Here is a 14,130-nt window from a genome sequence, read left to right as displayed (position 1 = left end):
GCCTTCCCATATAAATTTCAAAATCAGCTCTCTATAGCTACAAAAAAAACACATCATTATGGGATTTTGATTAAAATTATAGCTCAGTTGGTTAGAGCATTGTCCCAATACACCAAGGTTCAGGGTTTGATCCCCAGTCAGGGCACATACAAGAAGCAACCAATGAATGCATAAATAAATGGAACAACAAATCTCTCTCTCTTTCTCTCTCTCTCTTTCCCTCACTCCCTCTGTTCCTCCTTTTCTTTCTCTAAAATCAATAAATAAAATATTTAAAAATATATAGATTGGGGAGAATTGAGGATTTCACTATGTTGCATCTTACAGTTCAAAAACAGTATTTCTATTTTTATTTTTGTACTTTGTTTTTATTTATGTTATTTTTTACAGTTAATATTTTTTAACATTTTCTTATTGTTGTTCAAGGATAGTTTTCTGCCTTCCCCACCACCACCCCAGCCCTCCCCACCTCCCTCTCCTGTTTCCACCCCCCTTGTTATTGTCCATATGTCCTTTATAATTGTTCCTGAAAACCCTCAAAAACAGTATTTCTTTCTATTTAAGTCTGTTTCAGTTCTTTCACCAGTACTTTGTAGTTTTTACTACACATGTATATGTTTTGTTACATTTACCTAAGTTTTAGATTTTTTGAGCTATTGCAAATATTATTCATTTTTAAATTTTGATTTCCAGTTATTAATTGATAGTATATAGAATGCAATTTATTTTAACAGCATTATTGAGATATAATTGATATACAAAGAATTGCACATATTTAATGTGTATAATTTGATGAATTGGGACACAGGAAAACACCCCTTGATTACCATCACCAAATCAAGGTAATAGGCATATCCAGTATCTCCTAGGGTTTCCTTGTGCCTCTGAGAGAGAGAGAGAGGGAGAGAGAGAGAGAGGGAGAGGGAGAGGGAGAGGGAGAGGGTATTAAGACCATTTAATATGAGATCTACCCTCTTAAAACATTTTGAAGTGTACAATATCATATTGTTGTTTTTTAATGATATCTCTTTTTTAATTTTAATCATTGTTCAAGTACAGTTTTCTCCCCCCTACTCCCATTCCAGCTCACCCACCCAACCCTCCCCCCTTCCCCCCATTCCCCCCCACCCCTAGGTTTTGTCCATGTGTCCTCCAAATTTGTTCCTGTAAACCCTACCCATTCCCCCCTGAAATTCCCTCTTCTCTCCCCTCTGGCCACTGTCAAACTATCCCCTATTTCAGTGTCCTTGGTTATATTTTGCTAGTTTTTTTTTGTTTTGTTTTGTTGTTTAGATTCCTGTTAAAGGTGATATCATGTGGTATTTGTCTTTCACTGCCTGGCTTGTTTCACTTAGCATAATGCTTTCCAGCTCCATCCATGCTGTTGCAAAGGGTATGAGCTCCTTCTTTCTTTCTGCTGCATAGAATTCCATTGTGTAAATGTACCATAGTTTTTTGATCCATTCATTTACTGATGGGCATCTAGGTTGCTTCCAGCACCTAGCTATTGTAAATTGTGCTGCTATGAACATCGGGGTGCAAAGGTTCTTTTGTATTGGTGTTTTAGTGTTCTTAGGATAGAGTTCCAGCAATGGAATTTCTGGGTCAAAAGGCAGATCCATTTTTAGTTTTCTGAGGAAGTTCCAAACTGCTTTCCATAGTGGTTGTACCAGTCTGCAGTCCCACCAACAGTGCACTAGGGACCCCCTTTCTCCACATCCTCTCCAACACTTGTTGTTTGTTGCTTTGTTTATGACAATATCATATTGTTAACTATACAAACTGTTGTAAAGCAAATCTCTAGAACTGACTCATCTAAAATAACTGAAACACCATACCTTTTAAATACCAACTCCCCATTTTTTTCTACCCCACCTTCTGGCAACCACTATTATATTCTATGCTTCAATGAGAATTTAAGACTATTAAACTTATGGGGAGGATGGAGGCATACGTAGATATGCTTTGCTACCTCAAACAACCAAAAGAAGGACAACAACAAATTTAAAAAACAAACAAACAAACAAACAAACAAACCCAGAAGTGACAGAAAATCAAACTATTGGAAGTCTGACAACCAAGGAGTTAAAGAAGAAACATTCTCCAAACTGGTAGGAGGGACAGAAACAGGCAGCTGGGGCAGAGAGGATGTGGTGCAAGGCAGCAAACCAGTGCCAGTGAGGTGGTGACTGGCAGACCAGGGCAGGCAAGGCAATGGCTGGCAGACTGCGCAGTCTTACATTTGGGTGTGGATAAAATGGGAGAAACAACTGGGGAGCGAGACAGACCACACAACTCAGAGTTCTAGCACAGGGAAATAAAGCCTCAAAAGCTTTGGCAGTAAAAACCTGTGAGGGTTGTGGTGGTGGGAGAAAATCCAAGCCTCACAGGAGAGTCTGTTGGAGAGTCCTACAGGGTCCTAAAGGTATACAAGCCCACCTACCTGGGAATCAGCACCAGAAGGGCCCAATTTGTTTGTGGGTAGCAGGAGAAGTGACTGAAAGCCAGCCAAGAGCCAAGCAAGTGGCATTGTTTCCTCTTGGAACCCTCCCCCACATACAGTGCCCATGCAGCTACATGGGTTATCTTGCCCTGGTGAATACCTAAGGCTCCATCACTTACCACATAACAGACATGCTGAGACAAAAAAAAATATATGGCCCAAATGAAAGAACAGATCAAAACTACAAAAATAGAACTGAGTGATGAAGAGCTAGCCAACATATCAGGTACAGAGTTCAAAACACTGGTAATCAGGATGCTCACATAAATGGTTAAGTATAGTCACAAAATAGAGGAAGAACTTAAGGCTACGCAAAGTGAAATATAGGAAAATGTAAAGGGAACCAACAGTAACAGGAAGGAAACTGGCACCCAAGTCAATGATTTCAACCAGAAGGAAGAAAGAAACATCCAACCAGAACAGAATGAAAAAAAAAAAAAAAAACAAGAATTCAAAACAATGAGGAGAGGCTTAGAAACCTCTGGGCCAACTTCAAATGTTCCAACATCCAAATCATGGGGGTTCCAGAAGGAGAGAAGGAAGAGCAAGGAATTGAAAACTTATTTGAAAACATAAGGAAGGAAAACTTTCCTATCCTGGCAAAGGAAATAGACTTCCAGGAAGTCCAGTAAGCCCAGAGAATCCCAAACAAGTTGGACCCAAAGAAGCACACAGCAAAGCACATCATAATTCCATTAGCCAAGATTAAAGATAAAGAGAGAATCTTAAAAGCAGAAAGAGAAAAGGAGACAGTTACCTACAAAGGAGTTCCCATAAAAATATTAGGTAATTTCTCAAAAGAAACCTTGCAGATAAGAAGGGGCTGGAAAGAAGTATTCCATATCGTGAAAGGCAAGGACCTACATCCAAGATCACTTTCTCCAGGAAAGCCATCATTTAGAATGGAAGGGCAGATAAAGTGCTTCCCAGATAAGGTCAAGTTAAAGGAGTTCATCATCACCAAGCCCTTATTAAATGAAATGTTAAGGGGACTTATCTAAGAAAAAGAAACTGATCAAAAATATGAACAGTAAAATGACTACAAACTCACAAATATCAACAACTGAACCTAAAAAAAAACAAACTAAGCAAACAAGTAGAACAGGAACAGAATCATAGAAATGGAGATCACATGGAGGGTTATCAGTGGAGAGAATGGGGGAAAAGGTACAGGGAGTAAGAAACATAAATGGTAGGTAGAAAATAGACAGGGGCAGATTAAGAATAGTATGGGAAATAGAAAAGCCAAAGAACTTATATGTATGACCCATGGACATGAACTAAGGTGGGGGGAATGCTGGTTGCAGGGAAGGTGCAGCATGGAGGGGAATAAAGGGGAGAAAAAATGGGACAACTGTAATAGCATAATCAATAAAATCTATTTTAAAAAAGTGTAGGGATAGGTAGTACCATATCTTCCCATAACTTCCCAGATTCATAACTGGGACAAAATAAAACTGGTGGAGCTGATTTCACCATTAAAAATTTAGGATTAAAATAGATTATATAACATTTATTCTGTAATTTAGTTTATAGTATGAAACTATAAATTAAAAGAAGACAATTAAAATTAAGATTATTTTAAAAATAACAACTTATAAACATAAATAAATGCTTACTTTCTCAGATTTTTATATGCTTTTGGGTTAGAGATGACAGACTAACTTCCCAAAGTAGTCTATACACCAATGATCACACACTTGGACATGCCTACCTTCATGAAGCTTTCAAGAAACCTAACACAAAATTTACAAAAGGCACTGCTGGGACAGTCCACAGGATATTTGAAGTGGAAAGCAGCAGTGGTTTGAGAAGAGAGACATAATTCAAAAGTTGGCTTTTATTGACCGTGAAAGTACAGTATGGCAGCATAGGATGGCATTTGCTCCTTTAAAAAACTGGACTATTCTCCTTTTTATGAGCATGATGCTAGAGAAAAGGAGCCTCTTTCAGATTAAAGAACATAAATGCTATCTTTCATTGATAGACCCAGATACTTCCCTTCTTATTTTCTCTCATTCCTATCCTTTCTTACACTTACCTTCTCTACAAACCAGCAGGGTTCCAATGAGGCCTGAATTCAGGTCTTTCACCAGGTCTACATGAGAAAAATAGGAGTAGGTGAGACATGGTGGGTCTGAGGCCATTGGACCATTCTCTTTCAGGACCTGCCAGACGTAGGTGTGACTTTCGCCAGGGATGACTTTATCATCTTCCTTCTCCCTTTCAATGGTCTGATCCTCATATTCAGAACCTAAAGCAAGAATGCATAAAATTGTCCTTTTTATGCCCATTGTTCACTCAGGGAAACATATCAAGTTTATCATCACCAGTAGACTCCACATAAGGAACAGACTTTCTGCAACTTAATTTAGAAGACCAACAAGCAGCAGTTACAAACGGGGAGAAGCCTCATGTATTCCAGGGGAGTTCTAGGCCACTAATACAAACACAAGTGGTGAGTGTTTCTCAATGAGACCTCCACACTCTACCTAACCAATTATTTGCTTTTATTATTGTATATTTTAACCTAATTGACATCAGTTTAACTCAACAGACGCATATTGGGTATGTACTTTGCCCCAAACTGTTTAGTAAACACTGGGGAGGATCAGGGAAGGAGAAGATACGGAGATTTTTTTTAAAAAGATTTTATTTCTTTTTGGTGAGAAGGGGAGGGAGGGAGGGAGAAAGAGAGGGAGAGAAACATTAATGTGTAGTTGCCTCTCATGTGTCCCAACTGGGGACCTGGCTGGCAACCCAGGTATGTGCCCTGGCCAGGAATAGAACCAGAGACCCTTTGATTTGCAGGCTGGTACTCAATCAATTGAGCAACACCAGCCAGGGCTAGATACAGAGATTTTTAAAAATGTTTTTAACTTGGTTCTCTCTAGAGGGGCAGATCACATAAGGGGCAGATATATTCTGTCTGTCTTGTCTTTAAAAATGTTAAATTTGAACCCTGGCTTAGCCTGATACTTCTATTGTAAACTGAGCACTATATGTGTTCATTGCTAATGAAGTGTCATTGCATCTAAGTCTTCTATTGCTTCTATTGAAACATTTTTCTAGTAACTAACCATAGCTTTATAATGGTCTCTGAAGTTTCACAGTAGCAAAAGCATCCAGGGTGCTCTTCATTTGTACCCCCATCTTGTCTCACAACATTTATACACCATCTCCAACATAGCAGTGCAAGCGACCTGTGTACTGCCCTTGTTCTGCCAATATTTTTACTACAGATTCTTTGCAGCCAAAGGCCACCCCCGAAGTCCAGGTGGGTGGTCCCCACTATAAAGTCAGCTTATCTGGGGTATAGGGAAAACCCCTCCAATGGGGATTAGGGACAACTGGTTTCATCAAGAAGCAACAGCAAACCAATACCTGTGCTTGGAAAACCTTGGTGGACATTTAAAAAAACCTAGTTGGCATCTGGGGATGGAGGATGTGGTTCATCTGTCTATGTGATCATGGGTCAGTATCAAGTTCTAGATAGTGGATATGTTTGGATTGGGAGTGGGGATCATGGAGGGATACAGAAGGGGCTTCAACTATATCTATAATGTTAAATTAAGCAAAGATGGCCAAATGTTAAGTTTTGACAAAGTAAGGTGATTGGCACATGTTTGTTTGCAATATTATTTCCTATAATTTTCTTTGTTTAAAATATTTAATTAAGAAAATAATACCATTTTTCTTAATACTAAGGTTGGGAGAGGGGTATTAAGAGTTTTGATGAGAGGCCAAGAATGTGTGAAACAGTATAGCTTTCTTGGGGAGAAGGACAGTGAACAGACTAGGAGAAATGTAGCATTAGGATGGTCAGGCAGGGCTGTGGAACAACGTGAGGTAAGATATTATGAACTTAGTGATACAACCCCATTTGATTGTGTGATTTTTATTGGAAGTATGCTATTCACTTGATGGCTAGCAGAATAGGTGATGAACAGATTTAGCCAGGGTAGAGGTTTAGCCAAGTGAACACAGTTGAGATCAAGGAGGTCAGGAACATGAGATTGCATGTAAGGGAACCATGGTCATGATGAGCCAGGGCATCTAAACTGCACAAGGAGGGAAATGAAAAATTAAGGGGCAAAGTGATGGTGAAAAAAATGTAGGATTGGTGGATGGTAGGTCTAAATGAGAATGAAGAGTTGTTGAAGTGGGCAGTAAGAGAATGAGAGCTGAAAAAATAGATGATACTCAAAATGTTGAAGGCTTGAACTTGAAATTTCAGGGGCTATACAAGCTGCTAATAACAATTTGTATCCTTTAATGAAGACAAAGTTGATTGTGAAGAGCAAGTGGAGTAAGTGGTGCTTGGGAAAAAGTACTGTGCACAGCCCTTAGAGTTTACATATCTACTTATGTGTATTGTGTTTGAAAGATTTCTGCCTCCATAGGTCTTTTCTGAATTTATACATCAGCCACCTGCAAATATTCTAAGTAGAATGTGTTTTGTATAATTTTCATCTTCTATTATACAAGGAAAAGTACTGTTCACACATTTGAGAGTTCAGGGAGTCTGACTGTCTGCTTCCAATGTGCCTTGTGCATGGAAGATAACCTAAGGAGTGTACTGAAAAAACAGAAATCCACTTCTGAAAGGAAGCCATTTTATCCCTTGAGCCAGTAAAAGTCTTTTTAAGTGCTTTTGGGTTTGAGACACACAATGAAAAGAGAAAAGTTGAGTAGGAAATCATGGGATTTCCTGTTGGGAAAACTGAATAACCATCCTAAATGTAGTGGTGTAAACAGCCACTATTTTATTATGCTCACTGGTCTATGGGTCAAGAATTCAGACAGGACACAGGCAAAATGGTCACTCTGCTCCATGATGTCCAGGGCATCACCTGGCATAACTCAAATAGCTGAAGAATGGAATCATCTGGAGGCTTTTTTCACTCACATATCTAGTACTGGGCTACAATGACTTGAAAACTGGATTCAGCTAGGACTGTCGACCAGAGCATCTACACATGGCCTTTCTATTTGATTTTAGCTTTCTCACAGTATGGGAACCTTGGGGACTAAGGCTTCCTACATGGAATCTCAGGATTCCAAGAGTTTTTACAAACAAGTTAGAAGAAGCATGTTCTTTTATGATTCAGCCTCAGAAGTCACACGGCATCACTTCTGCCATACACTATTGGTCAAAGCACTTACAAGCCCACTGACAGACTAAAGGGGAAGAATATAGATTCCCACTTTCAATGGGAGGTATATCAAGGTACCTGCTACCATGTTTTAAAACCACCACACCAGGGCATTATGAAAATGAGAAACCATTGTGTTTTGAAGCTGACAGGTGTCTCAACAAGCAATGTACTCTCAGTTACCAAGATTGTTGGGTACTTTATACAAAGACCTTGTGGTTAGTGGCCATGGGAATCATGTCTCCACCTTCCACCCCAATCCTAATCCTTTTGTGTCCTCTGATGTATGTCTATGGCCTTTTATCTGCATCCTCCCTCTGCCTAGCTTCTGTTGCACTGTCTGTCCTAGATAACTCTCTATTTAACCCCCTGCAGCTGGTGGGTCAGCCTTGCCCCTGGCCTAGCCTAGGCTCCTGGATGCTAGCTTGCTCAGACATCCCAAATTCCTTTGCCCAGTAGGAGTTGCAACACTTTCTGAGCCCACATGCCAGAGATTTTTGTTGGTCTCAATCTTAGAGGGCCACCGTTTAGTGACCCCTGGGAACAACTGTTCCAACACAATCCAAATGCTGTGCTTTAGGGGATACTCCACCCTAATCTCTGGTGCCTTCAACTATTTATCCTTTGCCTGATGTCTACTCAGCAACTTTGTGTTGATACTTCTTTAGCTGCATGTCCCCATGCTATCCTTCAGATCTCCCTCAAAGTTTTTCAGCTCTGGCTCCTTTTACAGACACTTCATGTGAACTATCTTCATTAAACCATGTGCTTTTAGATTCTATTAGCCAAACCACATCATATGACTAAGCCCAACATCAATATGGTGGGGAAATGTACTCCTTTTACTCTAGGGTAGGGGATGACTATTTGCTGAACAGTAATACACTTTATCAGAGTTGGCTTGGGAGATAAAAATGACAGGCTTGCAAAACCATAGAGATACAAAGAATATCAGTGGTTGCCTGGGACTGGGAGCAGGAATGAGGCTTGAACTGCAAAGAGAGAACTTCTTGAAGTGCCAGAAGTATCATAAAGCTGGATTGTGCTGATGACTACACAACTGTCTAAATTTACTAAAAGTCATCAAACTACCTTAAATGGGTAAATTTTGTGGTATTTAATTTGTACCTCAATAAAGCTGCTTAAAAATGCTATGAGGTAGCTATAAACAAAAATTAAATTGAGATGAATCACAGACCTAAATGTGATGGGCAAAACAATAAAAACTTCTAGAGAAAAGCATAGAAGAAACTCTGCATGACTTTGGGGCAGGCAAATGCCTTAAACAGGACACAAAGCTCTAAAATAAAAGGTAAATGAGATAAATTTTTGTGTTTCATTAACTGTTGAACGTCCATGCTTCATTAAGAACTTCTGTTTACAAAAAAATTAAGAGTTAAAATTCAACCCCAGACTAGAAAAAGATAATCAAATATTTATATCTGTCATTAGATTTATAGTCAGAATATATAATGTACCTCTACAAATCAAGAAGAAAATGATAAACAACTCATTTGTTTTCAGCAGGACAAACACTTCAACACTTGATCAAATACTTTACCAAAAAATATTGAAAGATATCAACAAACATATAAAATGACATTCAATATCATCATAGATTTACTTAACCATCTGGAACCCCCAGATTAGTATAAGAAGGCCATAACCTTGTGGATCATAATATAAAAATATAAAGGCTTATGATGGGACCATAAATCACATTGGCATAAAGCCATCACCTCACTGTGTTGTTCCTGGGAAGAAACACTGTAGATGCCCCTGTAAGAGAGTAGATGGTCCATTTTTCCAGACCTTACCTGGATTGGGATAGAAAAGAGTCATCTCTATGCTGAGTCCCTAGTTGCAAAATTGTGAGAACCCTGGCCTCTCTAAAATGCCCCTAGATTTGTTCTAGAAACTCACAAGTGGATAAGCCTCATGGAAATAGCCAGCCAGGCTCTAGCCTGAACCTGGGATAACTTTTCCTCTATATAACCTACCCCGTCCTGTCTCCTTCCCCCAATCCAGGTCGGCCCTGGCCACATGAGTGCAATCCAGAAAATTAAGGCCTTCCAATTGCAGAATGAGAAATTGATCAATATGTAAGCACAGTTAGGCTGTGAAACAAAGGGCATGTGCTCCAATACTTTATTAATGATTTCCTGGAATCTTCTTGATATATATATGTTAAGATCTATCTGGACAATATCATAGTTGATTGTGGCACCCTCTTCACTCCCTTCCTGCACTATGAAGTTTAAGGAGAAGATAGGTGAAGTGGGGACTTTGGCCAAACAGGTTGTTTGTTTTAACAAGGTCAGCTTGTGCTTCTGTTATTTGGCTCTCATCACATGGTGGCATCCATATTTAGAAATTTAGAGTAGGGGAAGGAGAGGAAATATCTGAAAAGTCAGAATCTAAGGAAGAAGGAGAATTCTGTTTAAACTTTATACCATGAGTCTTGACTTTTCCCTAGGAAGTTTCCTGGGCATAGGAAGGCAGATGAAGTGGGAATTTTAGAATCTGTGGCCTGGCTCCCTATGGAAAAACAGAGGACCAAGTCAAAACTTTGGGGATGAGACTAAAATGACAATATTCTTAATTTCATGAAATGGGCCTAGGTTTGAATCCTAATTCTACTATTCACTAGTTGCATGACCTTATACTCAATACTCTTCTATACCTAGATAACAATACAATAGGAGGACATTTGACTCACCTTCAGAAGCTTTCCAGTAGGATACACCGACAGCATGAAGACTGACAGCATGAGAAGCCATGTTTCTAAGTGTAATGAGCACTGTGTCATAAACCTCAGCCCGGATGGTAGGACCCAGCAGACCTGCAAGAATGAGATGGTTCCCAAAGGTCACTTCGGTGGTGTCACTCCAGAAAACCTGTTGTTATGAAAGTCATGGCCAAAGTCACAGTAGAGAAGCATGCCCTTATGATTATTGATAAAAAGTAGTTAAATGAATGAATGTAGAAACTTCTATCACCAGCTCAACCTCATGGTTGTTCTGAGGACAGAGTTCTGGCAATTCATTCAATGCATTCATTCATTTAACTAATATTAATTGAGTTCTTACTATATTCTAGAAACTGTCCTAGGGGCTAGAGATGCAGTAGTCAGTAAGACATCATGGAGATCACATTTGAGAGACATTAAGCACATAAAGTAATAAACAAGAAAGTTCCAGGTTGTTATAAATACTAGAAAATATGGTAATGTGCTAGAAAATGATGAGGCTGGAGGTAGAAGATACTTTAAGTATAGTCATCAGGAAGGGCCTCTCTGAGGATGTAGCATTTTAGCAGAGATACAACTAATAAAAAGCAAGATTTGCAAAGATCTGGTGGAAGAGCACTCAACACAGATAAAATAAATGCAAAAGACCTGAGACAGGAATAAGCTTCACCTAGTTGAATACATGTGGCTGAAACAAGCAGGGGAGTAACAGAAAATAAGGGTATAGAGGTAGGCAGGGAACATAACATGTAGCACTTTGTAGGCCATGGGAGTCTGGAGGAATTTAGAATTTATTAGAAGTAAGGAAAAAAAAGAAAAATGAAAGAAAAAAGAAGTAAGCAGACTTAGGACTTGTTTTGGAGGAAGAGTCAGTAAGACTTGCTGATAGATTGGATGTTGGAGATAGAAAAAAAAAAGAGATAGGATCCAGAGGTGCCTGCTGTGATTTTGGTTTGTGTAACTGGTAGTCAGGCTATGATACAGAAAATTAAGAGAAAAATTAAGACTCCTGACTTATAGACATATTAAGTATAGGGTACATAGAAATGATTTATTGAATGAACTGGATTCAGTGGGATTAAAATACGAAATGCTTTATTTTTCATAATTTTTCATTGCATTAGGTGGAATTTCCCTTTCTTGCAATTAGAACAATTCCAATTTTTTACAGTAACCTTTACATATCAACAGTATAATTTTTAGGTAATAAGTTCAGTCCACTCTAGTATCAAACTTTTTATCTCACCCAAAATTTAAGGGTTCCTCCCTATTCCAGCTAAGTTCTGACTGGCACAGAAAACTTAATGGGAAAAAGGTTGTTTGGTTGGAAGTTTCACTGGTTTTCACTTTTGTCTCCTAATCCTTCTCCCCCACTCACCTTACTGACTCTTGACCCTCTAAGGTTGGAACTAGTGGAAAAAAGAACAAGGATAAAAAAAGAGGTGTGATGACAGGATCTTTCTTAGAAGGAGCAGTGGTAAAGTGGCCTTGGTACCCCCTAGTTCTGGCACATGCCGAAATTCTGGCTTTTTCTTTCTTAGGGAATTTATATGAGTTCTTTGGAGATTTTCTCCTTTCAAATATATGTGTACCCCACTGCACCACTCCCTGGCATGAGATATATCTTCTCCACCTGTCACTTGTCTCTCTCCTCTCAGTTCTTGTTTCTGGCAGTAAAATCACATCGTATAACTTTTTTTTTTCTGTTGGGGTCATCTAGCTCTGGAAGGAAGACCTCTCAGACAAGGTCTTCTAGACACAAATCTTGCCCTGTGACCTTCCTGGCTTCACACCTAACAGTGGAAGTACAGTTAACTTCTGCTATAGCCTACTCTCCTTATTACAACTTCATGGGAAGTTCCCTCAAGACTCTGGCCTTAAAAGTTTTTTTTCCAAATAAAACCAGGCACTAGTCAGTTTCTCCTAAACTCCAGAGATCCTATTTAAAATCTTCTAAGTAATTCTCCTGATGCCTCTCTCACTATAGCTTGATATGAGGGGGAGGCCTCCCCCCCCTCATGGGCAGGGGACATATAAAACATGAAAAATCTTGTCCAAAAAAATCTCAAATCTAAGCTCTTTTATAAGTTCCTAGCTTTTCTATATATAGGCTGGTGGTGCGTGATGGGCAAAAGGTTGCCAAACCAATTTTGGACCACTGCCTGAATGAACAAGTCCTGAATAGATGGGCTGATGTCTCTCTGTAGAATTTGGAGATGTTTGTCACCTATAATTTTAAGCAATAATTCTAAGGTAGAAAATGTCTCATCTTAATATCTTGTTACATGCTTATTTGACATCTAAGTGAAGGTATCAAGCAGGCAGCCTGAAATGAAGATATAAGCTTGAGAGTTATTAGCATAGAGTTATTTTAAAGCTATGAGACTGGACAAGATCATCTATGGATTTAAGGTAGAGAGAAAAGAAAACAAACTCAGGTCCAGTACCCAGGGAACTCCAGTATATAGAGAATAAGCAGAGGAGGAGAGTACAGCAAAAAGATTGAGAACATTCAGCCAGTGTATTTCCCTGAGACATGGTAGTAAGGAAAAACATTGCCTTTGCAGCTGTTCTCTTCAACTGCAGGCCCAAGGCTGATAAATCTTCCCTTGGAAATAAGACACCTAATTTTATAATAAACAGTCAATACTGTTTTCATTACCCATCCATGGTGGCCTGGGCTTGGCAATGTTGAAAAGGTGATCTGTGAACTCTACAAAGACAGTCTTTTTGTACATGACTGAGGTGCTGAGTGGAAAAGATTTTTGCACTCCAGGAGGAAACCTGCGTGAAGAAAGGAAAAAGTCATCATTTTAGTGGACTTTCTTTGAACCCACTTGGAAAGGGAGCTGGAAGTAATGTTTCTACCCCACTTTCCTTGACTGTTAAAGTAAATTGGAAGTTGTATATGAATTCCTACTATAGACTGAATGTTTCGGTGCAGAGCACTCATGAATGGGATTAGTGCCTTATAAAAGAGACCACAGAGAGATCTCTCACCTATTTTACCATGTGAAGTTACAGTAAAAATATGACCATCTATGAACTAGGAAAAGGACCTTTACCAGATACCAAAGCAGTACTTTCATCTTGGACTTCAACCCTCCAGAACTGTGTGAAATAAATGACTGTTGCTTATAAGCAACCCAGTCTATGGTGTTTTGTTATAGTAGCCTGAACTGACTAATACAATCCCTAACATCTATGAAAGCAAAACCTTGTGTTTAAAAGTCATCTGATACCTTAGGTGCCATGTGATAAGATAAATCATAAAATTGATACCCATACACTGAATCAGCTAAAAAAAAATATTTTACCAAAGCAACAACTACAGCATTCTTCAATTTCATCTTTAAAACAGACTATAACAGAAAATTTTGGACAAGATGGGGGTATATGTAGATACACTTTCCCTTCTTGCACAACCAAAAAAAAAAAAAAAAGACGACAACAAATTTAAAAACAAAAAATTGACCAGAACTACCAGAAAATCTAATTGTATGGAAGTCTGACAACCAAGGAGTAAAGAAGAAACATTCATCCAGACTGGTAGGGGATGGAGGTGGGCAGCCGGGACAGAGAGGACTCATGGCAAGGTGATGACTGGAGGAGCAGGTGGTCCCACATTTGCATGTATATAAACCAGGAGGAACAACTGGGGAATGAGATAGACCATGCAACCTAGGGTTACAGTGCAGGGAAATAAAGCCTCAAAAGCTCTG

The 14,130-nt window shown here is 39.1% G+C and overlaps 1 protein-coding gene across 1 annotated transcript in view; it reads right to left on the bottom strand.

Moving 5' to 3' along the window:
- The window catches only part of F8 (coagulation factor VIII), a 195,584-nt gene that overhangs the window by 156,864 nt on the left and 24,590 nt on the right, over window positions 1–14,130 (bottom strand). The window contains exons 2-4 of the mRNA XM_036016343.1: window positions 13,071–13,192; window positions 10,379–10,501; window positions 4,545–4,757 (exon numbers count right to left, since the gene is read on the bottom strand). Coding sequence (XP_035872236.1) covers window positions 4,545–4,757; window positions 10,379–10,501; window positions 13,071–13,192 — 458 coding nt within the window. The remainder of the gene's footprint in view (window positions 1–4,544; window positions 4,758–10,378; window positions 10,502–13,070; window positions 13,193–14,130) is intronic.

Source organism: Phyllostomus discolor, chromosome X (assembly GCF_004126475.2).
Source record: "Phyllostomus discolor isolate MPI-MPIP mPhyDis1 chromosome X, mPhyDis1.pri.v3, whole genome shotgun sequence".
NCBI classification, from domain to species: Eukaryota; Metazoa; Chordata; class Mammalia; order Chiroptera; family Phyllostomidae; genus Phyllostomus; species Phyllostomus discolor.
The sequence above is the reverse complement of the archived record's forward strand: the minus strand, read 5'-3'. Positions and strand labels throughout refer to the sequence as shown.